Genomic DNA, 22,020 nt, shown 5'->3' with positions numbered 1-22,020 from the left:
TATGGGGGCCAGCATTGTGGCTCAGCAAGTGAGGCCACCACCTGCAGCACCAGCATCCCATATAGATGCTGGTTTGTGTGCTGGCTGCTCCAGGCAGAGTGGACAGTGAGAGAGAAACAGAGAGAAAGGTCTTCCTTTGCCGTTGGTTCACCCTCCAATGGCTGCCGCTGCCAGTACGCTGCGGCCGGCGCACCGCGCTGATCCGATGGCAGGAGCCAGGTACTTCTCCTGGTCTCCCATGGGGTGCAGGGCCCAAGCACTTGGGCCATCCTCCACTGCACTCCCGGGCCACAGCAGAGAGCTGGCCTGGAAGAGGGGCAACCGGGACAGAATCCAGTGCCCTGACTGGGACTAGAACCCGGTGTGCCGGCGCCGCAAGGCGGAGGATTAGCCTAGTGAGCTGTGGCGCCGGCCTTGCTCCACTTCTGATCCAGCTTCCTGCTAATGGCCTGGGAAAGCAGCAGAAGATGACCCAAGTGCTTGGGCCCCTGGCATTCATGTGGGAAACCCGGAAGAAGCTCCTGGCTCCTGGCTTTGGCCTGGCCCAGGCCTCGCTGTTGTGGCCATCTGGGGAGTGAAGCAGATGGAAGACTTCTCTTTCTGTCTCTGTCTCTCTCTCCTCCCTCCACTGCCTCTATAATTCTGCCTTTCAAGTAAATAATCTTTTGAAAAAAGAAGCAAAGAGAAATGTGTAGCAAGGAGAAGAAAGTCTGTAAATACAGTTCTCTATCCTTTCTTCTTGTTCTCAAAGCTTTCTTGGGCATTTATAACATCCCAAAATGCATCTGCAATTTCAATCATTCTTTCGGCTTTCTTCCCTATGCCCTACCTCCCAAGCAAACCAGATTCAGAAAACACTTCTGCGTCCAAGAGTGAGTACCTGCCAGGCAACTGCATAAGAACAAACAGAATGTAACGCAAACATATAAGAATTTGTTCTTTCTTGCTGAAAACATTAGCAAAGATCTGCTTTTCCCTGTGACTCATCCAACATATTTACACTTACTTAAACTGTACATGCCCACTCGTCCCAGTTGGACTTTTTAATAGGGTTGCTTTAACCAACCATGGGCTCCACCTTCTCCCTGCTGTTTGGGGTTGGCTTCCACGCTTGTTTTCTGTGTTAATGAAAGGTGGCTCTTCATACTCGCCTCCCTTCCTAGGGGCACATGGGGAGCTTAATGAGACGTTTCTGAGCCTCCCTGCTTCTAAGGAAGGCAGACGTGGTGTGAACACGCACACAGGTGCCCTGAGGCCCCTCTGACTCCTGTCTGCTTACCCTTCCAGGCTCCAGAGCCAGGTGCACCCTCACCTGGTGAAGGTGATGCTGAAGAGCTCCCCCCAGCCCCTGCAGAACCAGAGGAGCAGAGATGGAGCCGGGATGCTGACCACGACGACTTTGAGACACTGTCCCATCAGAGTGAAAGCCGATCAGACACAAGGACCGAGCTCTTTGAAAGCGCCTCTGACGCAGAGTCTCTCCTGGGTGACCTCGCAGGTGAGGTCTGCCTCCCTCCAGGTGGCTGCTCGGCAGTCCCAGCAACGATACCTCCTCAGGAGCCACACTTGACCTGTATCCCTTGGTTGGATGCAGAAGAGCTAGATTTGTCCCCTGGCTTAGGGGAAGAATCGCGCAAGAATGAGCTGCCAGCCTCTGCTGCAGTTACTGGAGAAGGGGAGGTGGAACAAGTTTGGGACTGCGTGACCAGCCTGGAGCGAGAGTGTGTGCTGGCAAGTGCTCTCCGACATGCAAGGTGCTGCCCGCAGAATGCCAAGGACGGCAGCAGTCCCCAGCCTGCACAGCGGGTGACCGCTCACGACGCCAGGGAGCTCCCTGCTGTTCCTCTGCAGAAATCCAGGTCTGAGAGCTGTCTCAGCATCCCACGGGTCTGGCCCTTGCTACTCCAGTGCTGTGAACTTGGTCAGAGCTGGCCGCATATCCACAGCAGGCCTAGGGCACCAGTACCACCTTACAGAGGTCCACTGGACAACACAGCCCCTCTGGGAGCCAGGACAAAGAAGGGAAGTGTCCCCAGCACCACAGTGGTCCCAGACTTGCCCTGGGCCCAGTCTTGCTTTGACAGCCCCTGCCAGTTTCCAGTGTGGCCATCTTGCCTCCTGCACAGCAAGCTGCACCACAGCGTCCCGGAAAACATTGGTGACGCGGGCAGGGCAGTCCCAGGGCACCGCTGCCGGCACATGAGGACACTGAGCAGGGCTCATTCCACAGCAGGGTTTCCCTTAGGTTCCCCTGAGGAGCCCCTGGGGCCGAACTGTGCGGCATTTGGAGTTCATTCAAAGGAAAGGGCAGAGACAAGAGAATCAAGCACACCCAACGGCCTTTCCCCTGCGCCCACCCAGCTGGCTCACTCACTTCCCACTTCCCCCAGGGGGCCTCCTCACCTACAGAGCCAGTGCAAACACAGCGGTTTCAGCTCAAGAAGGACCTCGCGGGACACGCCCTCTGCAGGTGTGCTGCAGGTAAACCAGCAGGGACAGGACTCCAGGCCGCGCCCGGTGGTGAAGCTCCGCCCAGGAGTGGTGGCCGGGCCCTTGGAGTGCAGGTCAGAACAGAGCCCAGCAAGCCGACCTGAGCAACCCCAAGGCCCTCGCCCTGCTGATGGCAGAGACACACAAAAGCACCTTCAGGGAGGAGCTATTGAGGCAGGAAGCCAAACCAGCGATGACGCATCCACGTATGCTCTCAGGGAGCAAAGAAAGCTGCCCCCCACCAGTGCCAAGTTCCCACACCACTGTAGCCGTGGCGGGACCCCCGCTTGGAAGACAGACCCGATGGGTGGCTTGGAAGTGAATGGTGGTTCAGAGACTCCCGAGAACTCCACGAAGTCAGCAGCAATAGTCACTTCCGAAGAAGCACAAGAGGCGTTGGTTCTCGACCAGCACTGCAGAAAAAATGCCTCGCATGGTCGTTCTGAACTCGGAGCCCCTGACGGCAGCCCTGGGGATGAGGAAGGTGACCGGAAGCCTGCAGGGGGCACCCAGCCCTTCACAGCCGGGGCCTCCAGTGGCAGGTGCACGCTCTTCATTATAGCTGTGGAGCATAAAGGCCTTCAGGCCACCACGAGCAAAGCCGGGCCTCTGCCCGGAACACAGTCCAGAGGCTTTACAGAGCAAAGAGAGCCATTCCCCAGCAGGACCGGCACGACCCCCTGGGGGTCCCCTGGGGACAGGAAAGCAGCACCAACGTGTAGCACGGAGGGTGAGCTGCCAGCAGCCCCCGCATTGGGGGCAGGCGATGGGGCTCTTCAGCGCGTGGCCCAAGCCACAGAGCTTGGAGCTCTGGTCCCTCAAGCCGATTCGCGGGAAACATTAGGCACAGAGGCGGCCCCGGAAGAGAACTTACCTGGGGAGAGCCAGAGCCCCAGGCCTGAGGATGCACACCTGGTCGAGGGCCCCAGGCCGCCGAGCCCTGAGCAGGACGTGGTGGACGCGGAAGAGCGCGCCGGCGTCCTAACCCACGAGGACCACGAGGCCCGCGCCCACACGCTGCAACCGGCGGGAGCCCCCGGCCAGCTCTGCAAGGCCGCGCAGGAACCGGGGAAACGCCTGGCGTTTTCCAAGGTGATCTCCTTTAGGAAAGGCAGGCCCGGGGCCACTGAGAGCCCAGAAGGCGCCATGTCGGCCCGCGAGGAGCTCCACGCGGAGAGTCCCTTAGGGACTGGCTGGGATCCGGCCTCTCGGGAGCACGTGGGCGACAGCGCGTCCCTCGAGCCGGGCCCAAGGTTGGCAGCAGGCGGCGAGGCAGCCACCCCAAGGGAACTCGGCGGCAGGAGCCCATCCTCAGAGAACTGCCACGCCAAGACACTCAGAACCACTGAGAAAAGGCTCAGGGCGAGGCTGGCCTTGGCTCAGAAGACCGTGTCCCATTTTTTCGAGTCCAGAGTTTCCGAGAGGGAGCGCACACGGGACCGGCCTCCAGCGCCTCTCAAGGTCGAGGACAAGCGCCGGCCGCGCCAGAGCTCCTGGCGCGTGTTTCTGAGAAGCAAAGGGCCCCCCGAGGTAGGTCTGCTTCCAGGATCAGAGCCCCAGGAGCCCCCCAGCCCCTCCACCGCCAAGCCCGGGGGCCGCTGTGCGGGGCAGGCCGAGGACGCCGACGGTAGTGTGTTCGAAGACCCCTGGACACCCCCACGTACCCCTGCGCCTTTGGCCTCGTCTCCCGGACTCAGGAGGAAAAGCGAGCCGGCCATCAAGTGTGCCGCACCCCACAATGGTGGCAGGTGCCTGTCCTCTGGCGCCTCCCCTCGGGCCCAGCAAGCGGGGATCAACCGCAGCCTTCCCTCCAGCTCTGCCTGCTGCCTAGCTTCTGAAGACCAGGCTATGCCCTGCAGACCCATGAGCCCCAAGCCCCGGAGCCCCCGGCCAGGCGTTCAGCGAGGGGACCTGCGCTACACTGGCAGGGGCAGTGCCATCTCCATGGTTTCTCTGGGCAGCTACAACGACGTGCACAGCACCGCGGATAACTCTGGAAGGCTCAAGTCCCCCAAGGCCCGGACAAGTCTCCTGCTTTCTCTGCAGACGCTTACTCACGACGTTCAGAACGAAGAGTGTGCGAGGGGAGCCCCGCGTAACCCCGGCCTGACTGTGGGGCCCTCGCTCCGGGACCTTCCTGGAAGTGAGGTGAGTGAACTGTGAATGATGCCAACCCCTTTGGGCATCCCTGAAGGCATGAGGAGGAGGGAATGGGGCCGGCATTGCAACTCAGCGCGCTTTAAGCACTACCTGCCATGCTGGCATCCCATATGCACACTGGTTCAAGTCCCGGCTGCTCCACTTTTGATCAAGCTCCCTAATGCGCCTTGGGAAAGCAGTAGAAGATAGCCCAAGTGCTTGGGCCCCTGCACCCACGTGGGAGACCTGAACCAACACCCATATGGGATGCTGGATGCTGGCACTGCAGACTCCAGATACTCTGATTTCTATGTATCGGGACCCTTGGGACTCATCTCCAGTTATTCTGAAATGCACGAATGAGTCCCGCTGCCCTCAGAAGGAGGGAGCTTTTTAGAAATTCCAGAAGTATTCTGAGGACAGTGAAAGGAAGCTTCCCTTCTCTCCTTCAGACAAAGTGGCATTCCTGCCCCCAGCACCACGCAGGCATGCAAGGTGTAAGGACACAGCAGCCATGTGCAGGCCATGCCACACTCACTGCCAGGGTCCTCTGGTGCTGCCCCCTATCCCTACGTGTCCCCCTCTGGCTGGTGTCAGCGACCCTAGGTGCTGCTCCAGTGGGCCTCCTGTCCCAGAACAGATGCAAAGCCAGGAGAACCCTAGAGTTAACTGCAGGCCCCAGTGGGCAGCAAGGAGAGGCGGCCCTAGAGGAGGAGGGGTCTCCTGGTGGTGATGTGATGCCACGACCCTGGAAGTAAACGACATTATTTTTATTTGCTTATTTGGAAGGCAGAGAGTCACAGAGAAGGAGAGACAGAGAGAGAGAGGTCTTCCATCCACAGGTTCACTACCCAAATAACCGCAGTGACTGAGACTGGGCCCGGCTGAATCCAGGAGCCAGGAGCTTCTGCCTGTTCTCCCAGATGGGTGCAAGGGCCCAAACACTTGAGCCATCTTCTGCTGCCTTCCCAGGTGCATTAGCAGGGCGCTGGGTGAGAAGTGGAGCAGCCAGGACTCAAACCGGCGCCCAGGGATGCTGGCACTGCAGAAGGAGGATTAACCTTCTATGCCACAGCACCGGCCCCAACAGACTTTCAAACGCCATCACTACCAGCTCAAGTTTGCTGCCCCTTCTTCACTTCACCTATTTCCTCATCTCTTGAGGTTAGGGCTTTATTTTTTTTTTCTTTTCAGCTAAATTACTGTTATTAAACTTTTTTTAAGTCAAATAATTACAGCAGACATAATTCTGATGGTGCTTATGTCAGGGCTCTCCAGAGAGACAGACCCAACAGAATAACAGAATACACAGATGGATGTGAGAGGGGATTTATTAGGGGAGTTGGCTCATGCAATTATGAAGTTGCACAACAGACTGTCTGCAAGCTGGAGACCCTGGTGTGATGACAGCTTGGCTCAGTCCAAGTCCCAAAGCCTCAGGACCAGGGAAGTGGATGTTGTGACCCTCACTGTGAGGCTGAGGGTCCGAGAAGCCAGGCAGGGGGCAGTGTTGGTGTGCGTCCCGGAGTCCACATAGAGCCTGGAGTTCTGATGTCCAAGGATAGTAGGAGAGTAGTGTATCCCGAGAGAGATGGGGCGGGGGTGGAGAGAGAGAGAGGGAGAGAGAGGGAGGGAGAGGGAGGGAAAGGGAGGAAGAGGGAGGGAGAGAAGAGAGCCCCATTTTCTGTGTTCGCCCCATCTGGCCCCCAGCCTGCTCTAGGGGCAGATCCTCCCATCTCATCCACTTGAATACATGTGCTAATCTCCTACAGTAACACCCCATCAGACACTCCAAAAACAATGCTTTACCAGTTCTCTAGGCATTCCCTGTTTTTTTGGGAAAAAAATAACTTTTTTTAAGATTTACTTATGGGGCTGGCATTGTGGCACAGCAGGTAAAACCGCGGCCTGTGATGGTGGCATTCTGTATGGGCACCAGTTCGAGTCCCGGCTGCCCCACTTCTGATCCAACACCCTGCTAATGTGCCTGGGAAGGCAGAGAATGGCCCAAGTGCGTGGGCCCCTGCACCCGCATGGGAGACCTAAAAGAAGCTCCTGACTCCTGGCTTCGGGCCCAGCGCCATCCGCTGTGGCCATCTGGGAAGTGAACAAGGGGATGAAAGGCCTCTCTGTCTCTCCCTTTCTCTCGAACTCTTTCAAAATAAAGAAATCAGTTTTTAAAGTCCTTTTAAAAAACTCCTATCCATCAGAGTACTGTAACATGTACTTGCACTCTCTTTCATTAATGTCCCTTTCATAAATAGGGCTTAGAGAGGGAGATCTGGAGCAGTGGGTTCCACAGAGGAGTCACACATATATTGCTCTGTATCGACTGGGGTAGGGAACCTTTTGCTGCAAAGGGCCATGTGGATATTCAGAAAAATATTCATGGACCATACAAAATTACCAACTTAAAAACGAGCCTGTGGATGTACTGAATTTCGAGTCCCGCCTGTGTAGCCTTGGCAGGGCCAGACCCAAAGTGATTTCACTGGCCTTATACGGCCTGTGGGCTGAGCGTTCCCCACCCCTGCCCTACAGCCTTCCAGTGACTTCTATTGTTCTCTACTTGGAAGCTGCACAGTATTCATAGCACAACTATACTGTAGTTCTCCAACAATTCTTCTGTTGATTGACATCACGGTACTTTCTCGTTTGAGTAATTATACATAATGCTGCAATAGCAACCTTCAGCACATGTCTTTGGGTACTGATGCTTTTGTTTCTGTAAGATACACAAGAGGCACTGGACCATCAATGGGTATCGTATTTATGGTAGATATGGGATTACTTTCTGAAATAACTGTGGCAGTTGACAGTAACATATACGAATGTCCATTTCCTGACACTCTTGTCAACTTAGTTGCTGATCAACTTTTTAAAATTTTGAACACTCGATTCAAAAATAAAGACATTACAACATCAACTCATGAGGCCAGTGTTGCAGGTAGCAGGTAAAGCTGCCACCTGAGATACCAGCATCCCATATGGGCACCGTTCCATATCCCAGCTGCTCCACTTCTGATCTAGCTCCCTGCTGATGGCCTGGGAAAAGCGGTGGAAGTGTTTAGACCCAAGTGTTTGAGCCCCTTGCCACCCATATGGGAGACCCGAATAAATTCCTGGCTCCTGGCTTCAGCCTGGCCCAGCCCCAGCTGTTGCGGCCATCTGGGGAGTGAACAAGCAGATGGAAGATCTCTGTCTCTCTGTAACTCTTTCAAAATAAATGAATAAATCAAGTAGCCAATGAAGACTTGGCAAGAACTGACAAGCTTTATACAACAGGAAAACAAACATTCCCAGAGGCTGTCCCCATGTTCACTTGGGTGCTGGGCATGGGATGGAGCAGGTGCAGTGGGCCTCGGGCAAGTATCTGCACAGCCTGCATGAGTCCCAATAAGCAGTAAGTGCCAGGGGTGGTTGCCAAGTGCCCAGCTTAAGGCAAGGCAGTATGCTGGTGCTTGGTGTTAGTTCCTAGTCCTATTTCCCTTTCAGATCTTACTGGAAAGCAGGAAGGCACAGCATGTTTTCACATCAGACCAAACACAGGTGAACACCAGATACACAGGGAAAAGGAACCACTGGGAAAGAGAAGAGAAAAGCTGGCTGTCCCTCCAGAACCCTAGCTGCTAATGGAACATGAAACTCCCCTTAGAGTTATGAGTGCTCCACCTTGTGGACATTTCTGGGAGAGCAGGCTGTGGTTTTCAGGGTGCTTTGCAAGGAATTCAATCAGCATTCCCATTTCTTGCTTTTAAGAGCAGCAGCTCTTTTATTCCAGTACCTCAAGTAAACCATTCTTCACATTTCATTCATTTTCTTCCAGCTTTGCTTTCTATAAACAAGCTTTATCTATTTAACGCAGTTGTGATCAGACCGTCTAGGGAGGTTTTAATGTTCTATTTTACATCCCACCATTTCTTTATTTCAAGCCTTCAAGTTGGGGGGGGGGGGGAGAAAGTCATGAAAGTGTAATACATAGATTTATAAAAACAGAGTAACCTGCAACCAGGTCAAGAAATACAAGGGGACGGTGTTGTGGCACAGCTTGCGATGCCAGGAAGTGTATATAGAGAGCCAGTTCAAGTCCCAGCTGCTCTGCTTACAAAGCAGCTCCCTGCTATTGTACCTGAATAAGAAGCAGAAGATGGCCCAAGTACTGGGGCCCCTGCCACTCATGTGGGTGACCCAGATGGAGTTCCTGGCTCCTGGCTTCAGCATACCCCAGCCCCAGCCATTTGGGGAGTGAACCAGCAGATGGAAGATCTCTATTTCTGTGTGTCTCTCTCTGTCTCTCCCTCCCCCATCACCTGCCTTTCAAATAAATCTTTTAAAAAAGACCTACATCTCTGTTTCTTCCTCTTTCTGTAACTCTGCCTTTCAAATAAACTAAATAAATCTAAAAAGAAGAAGTACAACAAAAACCCACCCACCCACCTTCCCCTTCCTGCCTTTCCTCCCCTCAGGCTGTACTCATTATGTAAGATTTCATGATACTCACTCTCCTCTCATTGTGATGTTACCACCTCATTGTAGAACCCCAGTGTTAAGTGTGGTGGCCTTTTTTTGATTTTGAGCCTCATCCAGTGAAACCTTATACAGTCCCTTAAACCTCAGTCACTGGCTTTCCTAGCTGCCTTCCCTGGCTCTATGTAGTAAGACTCATGCTGTGCTGTGTCTGAAGTCCTTTCATTTTCACCACCGTGCGGGGTTGCTCAGAATCACTGTCACACCTGCATTTCTCAGTGGCTGTCAATGGATGTGGGAACTGCTGTGGACGGCGCTGCATACGCATTCATGCACATGCACCTGCCTTTCTGTTGGGGTCATCCCCAGGAGTGGACTTGCTATGCCCGCAGAGGGAGGCACAGCCTCAGTTCTACTAGGTGGTGTCAAGTTATTTCTCAACAGTGCCTGAAGCAGTTTACTGTCCCCTATGGGGTGTTTCCCTCGACCCACATACTCGCTAGCACCTGGTGAAGCCTGTCTCTTTCATCTGCTAGGTCTGAAGAGGTATTTCACTGTGGTCTTCATTTGCACCGCCCTGATGTCCACCAAGGCTGGGCACTGCCTGACATGCTCACTGACACTGAGGGTGCCAGCTCGTGGGATGTGTCTGCCTGTCCTGGCTGCTTGTCCATGTGTCTGTGGGGTTATCTTTTTCTTGCTGACTTTGGATACAGTCCCATTGTTGGTTAAATGTGCCATAAGTATCATTACCTTCCCCCTTCATTCCTAAATTTTCTGATAAACAGAGGTCTTCAATTTTCATGTTGCCAAGTGTTTTCCTCTTTTCCTGCCCTGGGGTGACAAAGAGAATTCCCTAAGTTGCCTTTGAAAAATTCTTTCCCGGTCTGGCAGGGACCTAAAGTTGGCTCCTGCATTCCCGTGGGCTGTGTGTCCGTCCTTTTGTCCTTTTTTTTTTTTTTTAAAGATTTATTTACTTACTTGAAAGTCAGAGTTACACACAGAGAGAAGGAGAGGCAGAGAGAGAGAGGTCTTCCATCTAATAGTTCACTCCTCAATTGGCTGCAATGGCCGGAGCTGCGCTGGTCTGAAGCCAGGAGCCAGGAGCTTCCTCCGGATCTCCCACACGGGTGCAGGGGCCCAAGGACTTGAGCCATCTTCTACTGCTTTCCCAGGCCATAGTAGAGAGCTGGATTGGAAGTGGAGCAGCCAGGTCTTGAACCGGCGCCCATATGGGATGCCGGCACTGTAGGCCAGGGTGTTAACCCACTGTGCCCCTGCGCCAGCCCCGTGTGTATTCATCCTTATGCCAACACACGGTCAGAATTCACTGGGCTGCACAGGCATGTGGCTGTCTCATTGCTCACATTCTCACCTCGCTTTTCTTCCAGGTCACAAATGTTTACTGAACGCCAGCTAGGGGCCGGGCAATATTCTAGGTGCCATGGATACAATATTGAGTGACACAGAAAGACAGCCGTTCTCAAGACAGGGGTAGGGAGGACTGGCACTGTGGCTTAGTGGGCTAAGCCTCCACCTGTGGTGCCGGCATCCCATTCAGGCACTGGTTCATGTCCTGGCTGCTCCTCTTCTGATCCAGCTCTCTGCTATGGCCTAGGTAAGCAGTGGAGGATGGCCCAAAAGCTTGGGCCTCTGCATCCATGTGGGAGAACTGGAGAAAGCTCCTGGCTCCTGGCTTTGGATTGGCCCAGCTCTGGCTGTTGCGGCCATGTGGGGAGTGAACCAGCAGGTGGAAGACTTTTCTCTCCGTCTTTCCCTCTCTCTGTAACTCTATGTCTCAAATAAATAAATAAATCTTCAAAAAAAGGGGGGGGGGTAGGGCTAAGGTGAGCAAAATAAATGAGATCATCTCAGACACTGACAACTGTGAAAACCTGAACACAGACCTTTAAAATCAAAACATAAGATACAGTTAAAGGGCCTGAGTGGGGGCTCCCTGGGCATGGATTTGGGGTCTGACATCAGGGCTAAGTCTGGAGTGATGATATTCCTGTAAAGTGAAAAATGTGCTAAGACCCAGCCCAGCAGTGCAGTAAGTAGGAGGACTTCCTCAGCACAGCCATCCCCATGGAGGTCTCACACTGTAAACCCACTCTTTTCTGTTCAAATATTTAATTTTAATTCACACATAGTGAATGCACATATTTATGGGTTACAGTGTGACATTTCAGTCCATGTATGTAACGTGATCAGATAAGTGAACTGGCATTATGTGTCACTTCTGACAATTATTTCTTCATGTGGGGAACACAACAAACTCCTCCCCAGTAGCTATTTTGAATATTGAATTAATTGTTCCCAAACGTATTACCCTACTGGCTCATAGAACACCAGAAGTTACTCCTCCAAGTCAGCACCACCCAGGACCCATCAACCATCCTCTCTCCATCCATCCCTGCCCCACCCTTAACAGGCTCTGCCAGCCACTCTTCTATTCCCTGTGCCTGAGAGAGCACCTTCTCAGCTTCCACGTGTAATGAGAACATGCATTATTTGTCTTTCCATGCAAGAAAAACTCATCCATGTTGCTACAAATGACAGAATTTCATTCTTTCATGGCTGAATATTCCAGTGTGTGTGTGTGTGTGTGTGTGTGTGTGTGTGTGAGAGAGAGAGAGAGAGAGAGAGAGAGAGAGAGAGAGAGAGAGGTTTATCCTTTTTATCCTTGCAGCTGTCAACGGGCATCCTTGTGATTCTGTATCTTGGCTATTATGAGTGGTGCTGCAATAAACATGCTAGGGCAGACATCTCCACAGCACGCAGATTTCAAGTCCTTTGCATATATACCCAGTTGTGGGATGGCTGCATCATAAGGCAGTTCTGTCTCTGGGTCTTCAAGGCCCTTCCTTGCTGATTTCCATCACAGCTGCTGTAATTTACATTCCCACCAACATTGCAGGAGCGATCCCCTTTCTCTGCATTCTCACTGCACCTGTTCTCTTTTTGATAATGCCCATTCAAACCAGGGTGAGACAATATCTCATTACGGTTTTAATTCATATTTCTTTGATTATTACTGAGGCTTAACACTTTTTTCATACACTTTTTGGCCACTGATATATCCTTTTTGAAAAAAATGTCTATTCAGGTCATTTTTCATCAAATTAGTTGTTATTTTCCTGTTGAGCTGTTTGACTTCCTTGTATATTATGAAAATCAATCTCTTGCCAGGTAAATAATTTGCAAATATTTGCTGCCATTCCGTAGAGAGTGGTTACTCTGCTGGCTGTTTTCTTGGCTGTACACAAGCACTTAAATTCATTGTAATCATTTTGCCAAATTTTGCTTTTACTGACTGTGCTTTGGGATTGTTTAAAAAAAAAATCAAAAACCTTCACCCAGACTTTTGTCCTGAAGCATTTACTCAACTCTTTTCCAAGTAGTTTCAGAGTTTCTGTTCTTACACCTAAGTCTTTATCCAGTCTGAGTTGAGGTTTGTATGTGGTGAGAAACAGGGACCTAGTTTCTTCCTTCTGCATAAACATATCCAGAGTTCTCAGCATCACTTACTGAGGAGACTTTCCATTTTCTAATGCGTGACCTAGCTGCCTTTGTTGAAAACCTGACATCTATAAGTAGGTGGATTTACAAAGGTACATGAAAAGGTTCATGGAAAGTGTAATTAAAATATATTTTTGGTGCAAAAATTTTTGAAGTCCATGCATACTTTTTTTCATGATAACCCATTGTCCATGACCTTTAAATATTTTTCTAGTAACAGTAATTGTACATATTTATGGGGTACAGTGTGATATTTCAATACAGGTATACAACGTGTAATGATCAGATTTATGAGACTGGAGACTCTTCTGTTTGCTCATAAAATATAAAAAAGGGTACTGTGGGGGCCGGCGCTGTGGTACAGCAGGTTAACGCCCTGGCCTAAAGCGCCGGCATCGCATATGGGCACCGATTCAAGACTTGGCTGCTCCACTTTCGATCTCTCTCTCTGCTACGGCCTGGGAAAGCAGTAGAAGATGGCCCAAGTCCTTGGGCTCCTGCACCCGCATGGGAGACCTGAAAGAGGCCCCTGGCTCTGGATCGGCACAGCTCTGGCCGTTGTGGCCAACTTGGTGTGAACCATTGGATGGAAGACCTCTCTCTCTCTCTCTCTCTCTGCCTCTCCTCTCTCTACATAACTCTTTCAAATAAATCTTTAAAAAAAGGAGGGGGGTACTAAGAACCACAGTCACCTCACTGTGGCTGCCTAACAACAGGAACTTACCCCTACTATCTAACCCTGTTGCACAATCTCCCTCCCTTCCCCTCACCCCTTCCAGCCTCTCATAATCACTATTCTACATTCAGATTGAGTTTTTGTTTCCCACATATGAGTATCTGTCTTTCTGTGTCTGGCTTATTTCACTTAACACCCACTTCCATCCATTTTTTTTTTTTCAAATGACAGGATTCGATTCCTTTTTATAGCTGAATGATACTCCATGGTGTATATACCACATTTCCTTTTATCCATTCATCTGATGATGGATGTCTTGGCTATTTTTCTTTCTTTTTTTTTTTATTTTTTGACAGGCAGAGTGGACAGTGAGAGAGAGAGACAGAGAGAAAGGTCTTCCTTTGCTGTTGGTTCACCCTCCAATGGCCGCCGCGGCCAGCGCGCTGCGGCCGGCGCACCGCGCTGATCCGATGGCAGGAGCCAGGAGCCAGGTGCTTTTCCTGGTCTCCCATGGGGTGCAGGGCCCAAGCACCTGGGCCATCCTCCACTGCACTCCCTGGCCACAGCAGAGAGCTGGCCTGGAAGAGGGGCAACCGGGACAGAATCCGGCGCCCCGACCGGGACTAGAACCCGGTGTGCCGGCGCCGCTAGGCGGAGGATTAGCCTAGTGAGCCGCGGCGCCGGCCTGGATGTCTTGGCTATTGTGAAGAATGCTGCAGCATGGAAGTGCGCGGATCTTCTTGATGCAATGATTTCATATCTTCTGGATATATACCCGCAGTGGGATTGCTAGATCATAGGATAGCTCCATTATAATTTTGTAAGGAATCTTCATACTCTGTTCCGTATTGTCTGTACTGATTTACATTCCTGCCAACAATGTGTTCAAGTTTCCCTTTCAGCTCATCTTTACCTGCATTTGTTGTTTTTGTCTTTTTTTATGATAGCCATTCTAACTGGGGTGAGAGTTCCCTGGTGTACAGTAATACTGAGTATTTCTTCATGTATCTGTTGGCTTGTTGGCCATTTTTATTTCTTCTTTTGAGAAATGTATGTTCAGATCCTTTACTCATTTCTCTTAAGATTTAGTTTATTTATTAGAAAGGGGGAGTAGGGGGGAGAGAGAGAGAGAGAGAGAGATCTTCCATCCACTGGTTCACTCCCCAAATGGACACAACAGCCAGTGCTGGGTCAGGCCAAAGCCAGGATCTTCACCCAGGTCTCCCATGTGGATGCAGAGGCCCAAAGATTTGGGCCATCCTCTGCTGCTTTCCCAGGCACATTAGCAGGGAGCTGGATCAGAAGTGGAGCAGCCAGGGCTTGAACAGGTGCCTATATTGGATGCTGGTGTTGCAAGTGGCAGCTTAACCAATTATTCCACAACACTGACCCCAACCCTTTTCTTAACTAGACTGACTGGTTTTCGTTGTTGAGGCTTTTTGAGTTCCTCAAATATTCTGGATTTTAGTATTTCATCAGATAACGAGCTTGCACACCTTTTCTCCCAGTCCAGCAGTTGTCTCCACTCAACGAATTGTTTCCTTTGCTATGCAGAAATTCTTAGTTTGATACAATCTCATTTGTCTAGGTTTGCTTTTGTTGTCCACCCTTTTGGGTGTTATCAAAAATATAATTGTGTACATAAATGTCTTTTTTAAACATTTATTTATTTAAAAGGCAGAGTGACAGAGAGGTAGAGAGACACAGAGATATTTCCCATCCAGTGGTTCACTCCCCAAATGGCTACAATGGCCAGGAGGAGGCCAGGCCAAAGCCAGGAGCCTGGAATTCCATCTGGGTCTCCCATATAGGTGGCAGGGGCCCAAGCACTTGGACCATCATCTGCTTTCTCAGGTACATTAGCAATGACTGGATTGGAAGTAGAGTAGCTGGGACTTGAACTTTCACTGTAATATGGCATGGTAGCATGGAAAGTGGCAATTTAATCCTCTGCACCATAATGCTGGCACTACATTAATGTTTTGAAGTGTTTTACTGACTTTTTAAAAAAAAAGATTATTTATTTGAAAGTCAGAGTTACGCAGAGAGAGAGAAGAAGAACCAGAGAGAGAGAGAGGCCTTCCATCAACTGGTTCACTCCTCAACTGGCCACAACGGCCAGAGCTGTGCCAATCCGAAGCCAGGAGCCAGTAGCTTCTTCCAGGTCTCCCAAGGGAGTGCAGGGGTCCAAGGACTTGGGCCATCTTCTACTGCTTTCCAAGGCCACAGCAGAGTGCTGGATGGGAAGTGGAGCAGTCAGGACTAGAACCAGCGCCCATATGGGATGCTGGCACCGCAGGCAGCTTTATCTGTTACACCACAGTGCTGGCCCCATTCCCTACTTTTCTTCCAGCAGTTTCATGATTTCAGGTCTTTACATTTAGGCCTTTGATCCATCTTGAGTTGACTTCTATATATGGTGAAAGGCAAGTATCTAATTTCATGTTTCTACATATGTATATCCAGTTTTGCCAGCACCTTTTATTAACAAGACTATGTCTTTTCCAAAGTATGTTCTTGGCAACTTTGTCAAAAGTAGGCTGGCTGGCTTGCATGGATTCATTTCTGGGCTCTCTATTCTGTTCCATTAAAATTTATTTTTATACCAATACCATGCTGTTTTTTTTTTTAAGATTTATTTATTTATTTGAAAGTCAGTGTTACACAAAGAGAGATGGAAAGACAGAAAGAGAGGTCTTCCATCTGCTAGTTTGCGTCCCAGTTGGCCACAACAGCAGGAGCTGCACCAATCTGAAGTCAGGAGCCAGAAGCTTCCTCCAGGTCTCCCACACGGGTTCAGGGGCCTAAGGACTTGGGCCATCTTCTACTGCTTTCCCAGGCCATAGCAGAGAGCTGGATCAGAAGTGGAGCAGCCAGGACTTGAACCCGCAGCGCCCATTTGGGATGCCAGCACTGCAGGTGGTGGTTTTACTGGCTATGCCACAGCACTGGCCCCACCATGCTGTTTTAATTACTATAGTGTGCTAGTATGAAGTCAGGTATTGTGATGCCTCCAGGTGTATTTTATTTTGCTCAGGACTATTTTGTTTATTCTAGGTCTTTTGTTGTTTCATTGAATTTTAAAAATGACTGTGCCTCTAATTCTGTTAACAATGTCATTGTTATTCTGATAAGGATTGCGCTGACTCTGTAGATTGCTTTGGGAGGTACGAACATTTTAACAGTATTAATTCTTCCAATTCATGAACATGGAATATCTTTCCTATTGTTTGTGTGTATGTCTGCTAAGATTTCTTTCATCAGTGTTTTCTAATTTTTATTGTAGAGTTCTGCCATTTCTTTGGCTAAATTTATCCTATATATTTTATTTTTTGTTAGCTATTGTCAATTGAATTTCTTTATTTCTTTTTCAATACACTAGTTATTGGTAATAAAAATGCTACCACTTGAGCCGGCGCCGTGGCTCAATAGGCTAATCCTCCACCTTGCGGCGCCGGCACACCGGGTTCTAGTCCCGGTTGGGGCGCCGGATTCTGTCCCGGTTGCCCCTCTTCCAGGCCAGCTCTCTGCTATGGCCAGGGAGTGCAGTGGAGGATGGCCCAGGTGCTTGGGCCCTGCACCCCATGGGAGACCAGGAAAAGCACCTGGCTCCTGGCTCCTGCCAGGATCAGCGCGGTGCGCCGGCTGCAGCGGCGGCCATTGGAGGGTGAACCAGCGGCAAAGGAAGACCTTTCTCTCTCTGTCTCTCTCTCTCACTGTCCACTCTGCCTGTCAAAAAAAAAAAAAAAAAATGCTACCACTTTTGTATGTTGAACCATCCTTGCATCCCTGGGATAAATCCTACTTGATCATGATATGTAATATTTTTAAGAGATTCATTTATTTACTTAGTTATTTAAAAGGTAGAGTGACAGAGAGGGAGGGAGGGACATAGAGAGAGACAGAGAGAGATTTTCCATCCACACACCAAATAGCTGCAGCAGTTAGGGCTGGGCCCAGCCAAAGCCAGGAGCCAGGAGCCAGGAGCCAGGAGCCAGGAGCCAGGAGCCAGGAGCCAGGAGCCAGGAACTCCATCTGGGTCTCCCACATGGGTGATGAGGATTCAAGCACTTGAGCCACCATCTGCTGCATCCCAGGTGCATTAATAGGGAGCTGGATCAGAAGTAGAGTAGCTGGGTCTGCTGCATCCCAGGTGCATTAATAGGGAGCTGGATCAGAAGTAGAGTAGCTGGGTCTGATGTTAGTACTCCAGTATGGGAGGCAGATGTTACTGGGGGTAGCTTAACCCACTGTGCTCCATGAGATACAGTTTTATTGGTGTACTGTTGGACTGTTTGCTAATATCTTGGTGGGAACTTTTGCACCCATATTCATCAAGGATACTGGTCTGCAGTTTTCTTTTTTGTGTTGTGACTTTGTTTTTGGTATCAGAGTTATGTTGGTCGTGTTAAAAACAATATGGCTGGGCTCATCCAGGTCTACCACATGGGTGGCAGGAGCCAAGCACTTGGGCTCACTGTTGTATTCTTTTTTTTTTTTTTTTTTGACAGGCAGAGTGGACAGTGAGAGAGAGAGACAGAGAGAAAGGTCTTCCTTTGCTGTTGGTTCACTCTCCAGTGGCCGCCGCGGCCAGCGCGCTGCTGCCGGCACACCGCACTGATCCGATGGCAGGAGCCAGGAGCCAGGTGCTTTTCCTGGTCTCCCATGGGGTGCAGGGCCCAAGCACTTGGGCCATCCTCCACTGCACTCCCGGGCCACAGCAGAGGGCTGGCCTGGAAGAGGGGCAACCGGGACAGAATCCGGCGCCCCGACCGGGACTAGAACCCGGTGTGCCGGCGCCGCTAGGCGGAGGATTAGCCTGGTGAGCCGTGGCGCCAGCCCACTGTTGTATTCTAAAATTGCACTTATTGAGTTCTTTAGCTACAAGATTTCTGTTTAGTTCTTTCTTAATGGTCTCTACTTCTTTGCCAAATTTGTCATTCATTTTATTATATTCCTAATTTCATTGTATTCTGTTTTCAAAAAAATATTTATTTATTTACTTGAAAGTCAGAGTTACACAGAGAGAAGGGGAGAGGGGGAGAGAGAGAGAGAGAGAGAGAGAGAGAGAGAGAGAGAGTCTTCCACCCAGTGTTTCACTCCCCAAATGGTCCAGAGCTGCGCCAATCCGAAGCCAGGAGCCAGGAGCTTATTCCAGATCTCCCACATGGGTCCAAGGGGCCCAAGGACATGGACCATCTTCTACTGCTTTCCTAGGCCATATCAGAGAGCTGTAGCAGAATAGGAGCAGCTAGGACTCGAACCAGTGCCCATATGGGATGCCAGCACTGTATACAGCGACTTTACCCGCTATGCCACAGTGCTGGCCCCATCTGTATTCTTTAGGTCTCATACAGTTTCCTTAAAATCATGTTGAACTCTTTCTGACAATGCACTAATTTCCTTTTCTATGAGGTCTGCTGCTAGGGGGTGGCTGGTTTCCACTGAAGTATCATGTTACCTCGATTTTTCATGCTTCTTATGTACCTACATTGGCATTTGCACATCTTGTGGGTCAGTGGCCTTTTACCAGTTGTATAGGGTGGCTTTCACAGCAAAGACTTTGTGCTGGTGATATGTCCTGGGGTGTTGGTTGGATGTGCTGCACCAGCTCTCCTTCCAGGTGGGCACTTTAGTGTGGTGTCTGTATAGCTGTTGCAGCTGTTATCAATGTTGATGATGTCAGTGAGTGTCTCAATGGGCTAGGCTGCAGGGGTTGTGGGACTGCACGACAAACTGAGACACACCTGGCTTCTTCAGACAGTGGAGGGAGGACAGGACTGCCAGTTGTTTCCTAGGGCTTCTGCAGCCTGAGTCACTTGGAATGGGCATCTCAGATGCTTCCTTGGGGCTGCTGACAGCATCTGCTTGGCTGCTTCACAGGACCCAGGGTGGACACGATCTCAATGTGATCAATGTGATGCTGTGCAGCAGGATGGGGGAGCGTGCCTTGTGGGTTAGACTGTTTCTCTGGGGCAATGCAGCCGTGTGGCAACCTGCCAACTCAAGGCCAAACAGGATGCTCCAGCATCAGACGCTGCAGGTGTATGTGGGAGGACTGAGAACAACCTAGTGCCTCCTGCTCCCCTTTTCTCTGTAAGTGAAGTCTCTGTTGGTTCAGGGTTGATCTTGATTGAGATACAAGACAGGAGATGCTGGGCTTAGTTCTTTTCTCCATAAGGCCATTATGTATCTCCATGCTCTGCAATGTCTCTGCCACTTCCCCACTTGGCACCCTAGTCTCAAACGTCAAACACTCCAGTGAATCGGTGACTGCCCTTTATCCCTTGTTCTGGCTCTCTGTTGTGGAGGAAGCACGCCAGGCACCTCTGGCCAACCATCTTACTTATGCATGAACCCCTAGATGCATTCCTGATAGGACTTCTCTCCCTCATCTACATATTGCCATTGAATGTAACCCTACACAGGCTTACCTTAGACCTGTCTGGTCACAGCACAGTGATGTGTGTCTGACGACAGGGAGAAATAGGAGGTAGTCCTTAGGATATGAAAGGAGCTGTTTGCACACAGAGGTTTCTTTCTTCTAGAATTTCAGGCTTCAGTTTTGTTCCAGGGGAAGTGAGATCTGGCATCACATGGATTTGTGCTCCGAGCTAAGGGAGTTTAAGAAAGAAACCAAGATCAAGAAGGAGTATAGAAATAATTGCAGCTGAGAGACAGGGATGGGGGTGGGGGTGGGGACTAGAAATCTAGACCACCTGTGAGTGTTTTATTCCACGCTCTAACATTTCCTGGCCCTGAGAGTCTGGGCATAAGACCACACTGAGATTCTGTCCCTTATCTGGAATGGCTGGGTTAGGTGATCTCTTAGGATGCTGTCAGGTACAGCATCAATTTTGTGAATGAATGCTGCATGGATTTCCTGTCTTCTACCCTTAGCTTTTCTGATTTGAATTGCAAGGATTCAAGGTATTGATTTTAATCATAGATTTGTAAAGGTAATGGGGGGAGGATCTGTCATGAATATTTTTCATTAAAAATTTGTAGTTTAATGTTTATATGGAGAGGCACAGGTTCTAGAAGAGTGAAAACGAATTTGAGAAAGTGGGAGGAATCACTCTACCTGGATTAATTACTGCTTACTACATGAAGTAATCAAGACAGCGAGGTACTGGGAAGGGATATTCACACAGACTGATGGGAAAAGAACCCCCAAATAGACCCACACAAATATACCCAACTGATTTTTAGGTGCAAATGCAATTCAATGGAGAAATGACAGTCTTTTCCACAAAGAATACTGGACATCCAGAGACCAAAAAAAAACTGACATAAATCTCACACTTTATTTAAAAATTAACTCAAAAAATTCCTTTAGCCATTGAAAGGTGGAGCTTCTGGAAATAACTTCTCTCACTTTTCCTTTCTCTGAAAACATCTTGATTTCCCCTTCATTACTGGAAAATTTTTTCACTGGATAGAAGAGGGTTCTCAGCTAACAGCTCTTTTCCTGAAAACGACATTTTAAAGATATTTGTAACTTCCTTTGGCCTCCACATATCTGGTGTCACCTAAAACATTTTTCCTTCATAAGGAAAATTTCCCTCACACTGTTTTAAAATTTTTTTCTTTGTCTTTCGATTTCAGAACTTTATGATGTTGCTTCTTGTAGATTTCCTTGCATTTATATTACGTGGGCTTTGTGCAATTAAAGCTGTGGGTTTATGTCTCTGGTGGAATTAGGTTTAGCCACTACTGTTTTGAATAATTACATCCTTTTGCAATGCACAGATTCTTCTCTCCTTTTTGGACTCCAGTTGCCTAGGGTCTTATTTCTTCGTAGTCTCACAGGTCCCTGAAGCTATGTTCACTCTTTCCTACTCTATTTTCTCTCTGTTGTCCAGATTGTGTTGTTCTGTATTTCAGTCTTCAGACTCACTGCGTCTTGGTGCAGGAGTAGCAGTCACCTATTGCTGCGTAACCAGGCTGATCGGACTAGGTGTCTGTGGTTCTGGGGCTCCACAGGGTTGCTGTCATCTAAAGGCTTCACTGGGGTGATACCCTGCTTCCAAACCCACTCTCATGAGTGGCTTAGCCCTGGCTGGCCTCCAGCTCCTGCCGGCTGTTGGCTGGAGCAATCGGTTCCTGGATACATGAGCCTATTTAGAGGTCTCCAGGCTCACGGCTTCTCAAGTGGTTTCCCACTTAGTCCATGAGAGCCGGCCCTGAATGGAAGCCACAGCCTTTTGAGAACCTAACCTTGGAAGTGACATGCTATCACTTCTAACAAAACTCTGTTCATCAGAATCTTGTCATGAAATCCAGTGTACTCTCTAAGAGAGGGGCTCAGACAAGCACTGCACATCAGGCACTGAGACCCTTTGGGGCATCTTACAGCCTGCCTACCACATGGAGTGATACTGCTGGTCTGGCAAGTCACACGGTGAAAACCACTGCTCTAATTACTGACCTCTGAACATGAACCTTTTCCCTGGGAAGATCAAAGCTCTCTGTTAAGTACATGGATACGCAGTCACACGTTGCCTAACACTTACCAACGGGGCCACATTCGGAGAAACTCACCGTTCTGTGACTTTGTCCTGTGGACATGATAGAATGTACTTATACAAACCAACATGGTACAGACCGCTACACACCCAGGTTGCATGGCATATGGTATAGCTTGTTGCTTATGATGAATAAGACAAAAAGAGATCAAATCAGACACAAGAGAAAATGTCTCAATCAGAAAACATGGCAAACAT

At 49.7% G+C, this 22,020-nt stretch overlaps 2 protein-coding genes across 3 annotated transcripts in view; one reads left to right on the top strand and one right to left on the bottom strand.

Moving 5' to 3' along the window:
* The window catches only part of ARHGEF4 (Rho guanine nucleotide exchange factor 4), a 215,650-nt gene that overhangs the window by 99,985 nt on the left and 93,645 nt on the right, over positions 1 to 22,020 (top strand). For both annotated transcript variants that reach the window (XM_051848762.3, XM_089328361.1), the window contains exon 2: positions 1,288 to 4,638. In XM_051848762.3, the coding sequence (XP_051704722.3) occupies positions 1,288 to 4,638 (3,351 nt within the window). The remainder of the gene's footprint in view (positions 1 to 1,287; positions 4,639 to 22,020) is intronic.
* Positions 4,672 to 22,020, bottom strand: part of LOC149127482 (uncharacterized) — a 38,133-nt gene continuing 20,784 nt past the window's right edge. Inside the window, exons 2-3 of the mRNA XM_089328364.1 lie at positions 19,729 to 19,908; positions 4,672 to 6,177 (exon numbers count right to left, since the gene is read on the bottom strand). Of these exons, the coding sequence (XP_089184490.1) occupies positions 19,887 to 19,908 (22 nt within the window). The 3' untranslated portion in view covers positions 4,672 to 6,177; positions 19,729 to 19,886. The remainder of the gene's footprint in view (positions 6,178 to 19,728; positions 19,909 to 22,020) is intronic.

This window comes from Oryctolagus cuniculus, chromosome 3 (assembly GCF_051225735.1).
Source record: "Oryctolagus cuniculus isolate XC-2025 breed Fujian yellow rabbit chromosome 3, ASM5122573v1, whole genome shotgun sequence".
Lineage (NCBI taxonomy): Eukaryota > Metazoa > Chordata > Mammalia > Lagomorpha > Leporidae > Oryctolagus > Oryctolagus cuniculus.
This window is presented reverse-complemented; position numbering and strand designations above follow the sequence as displayed.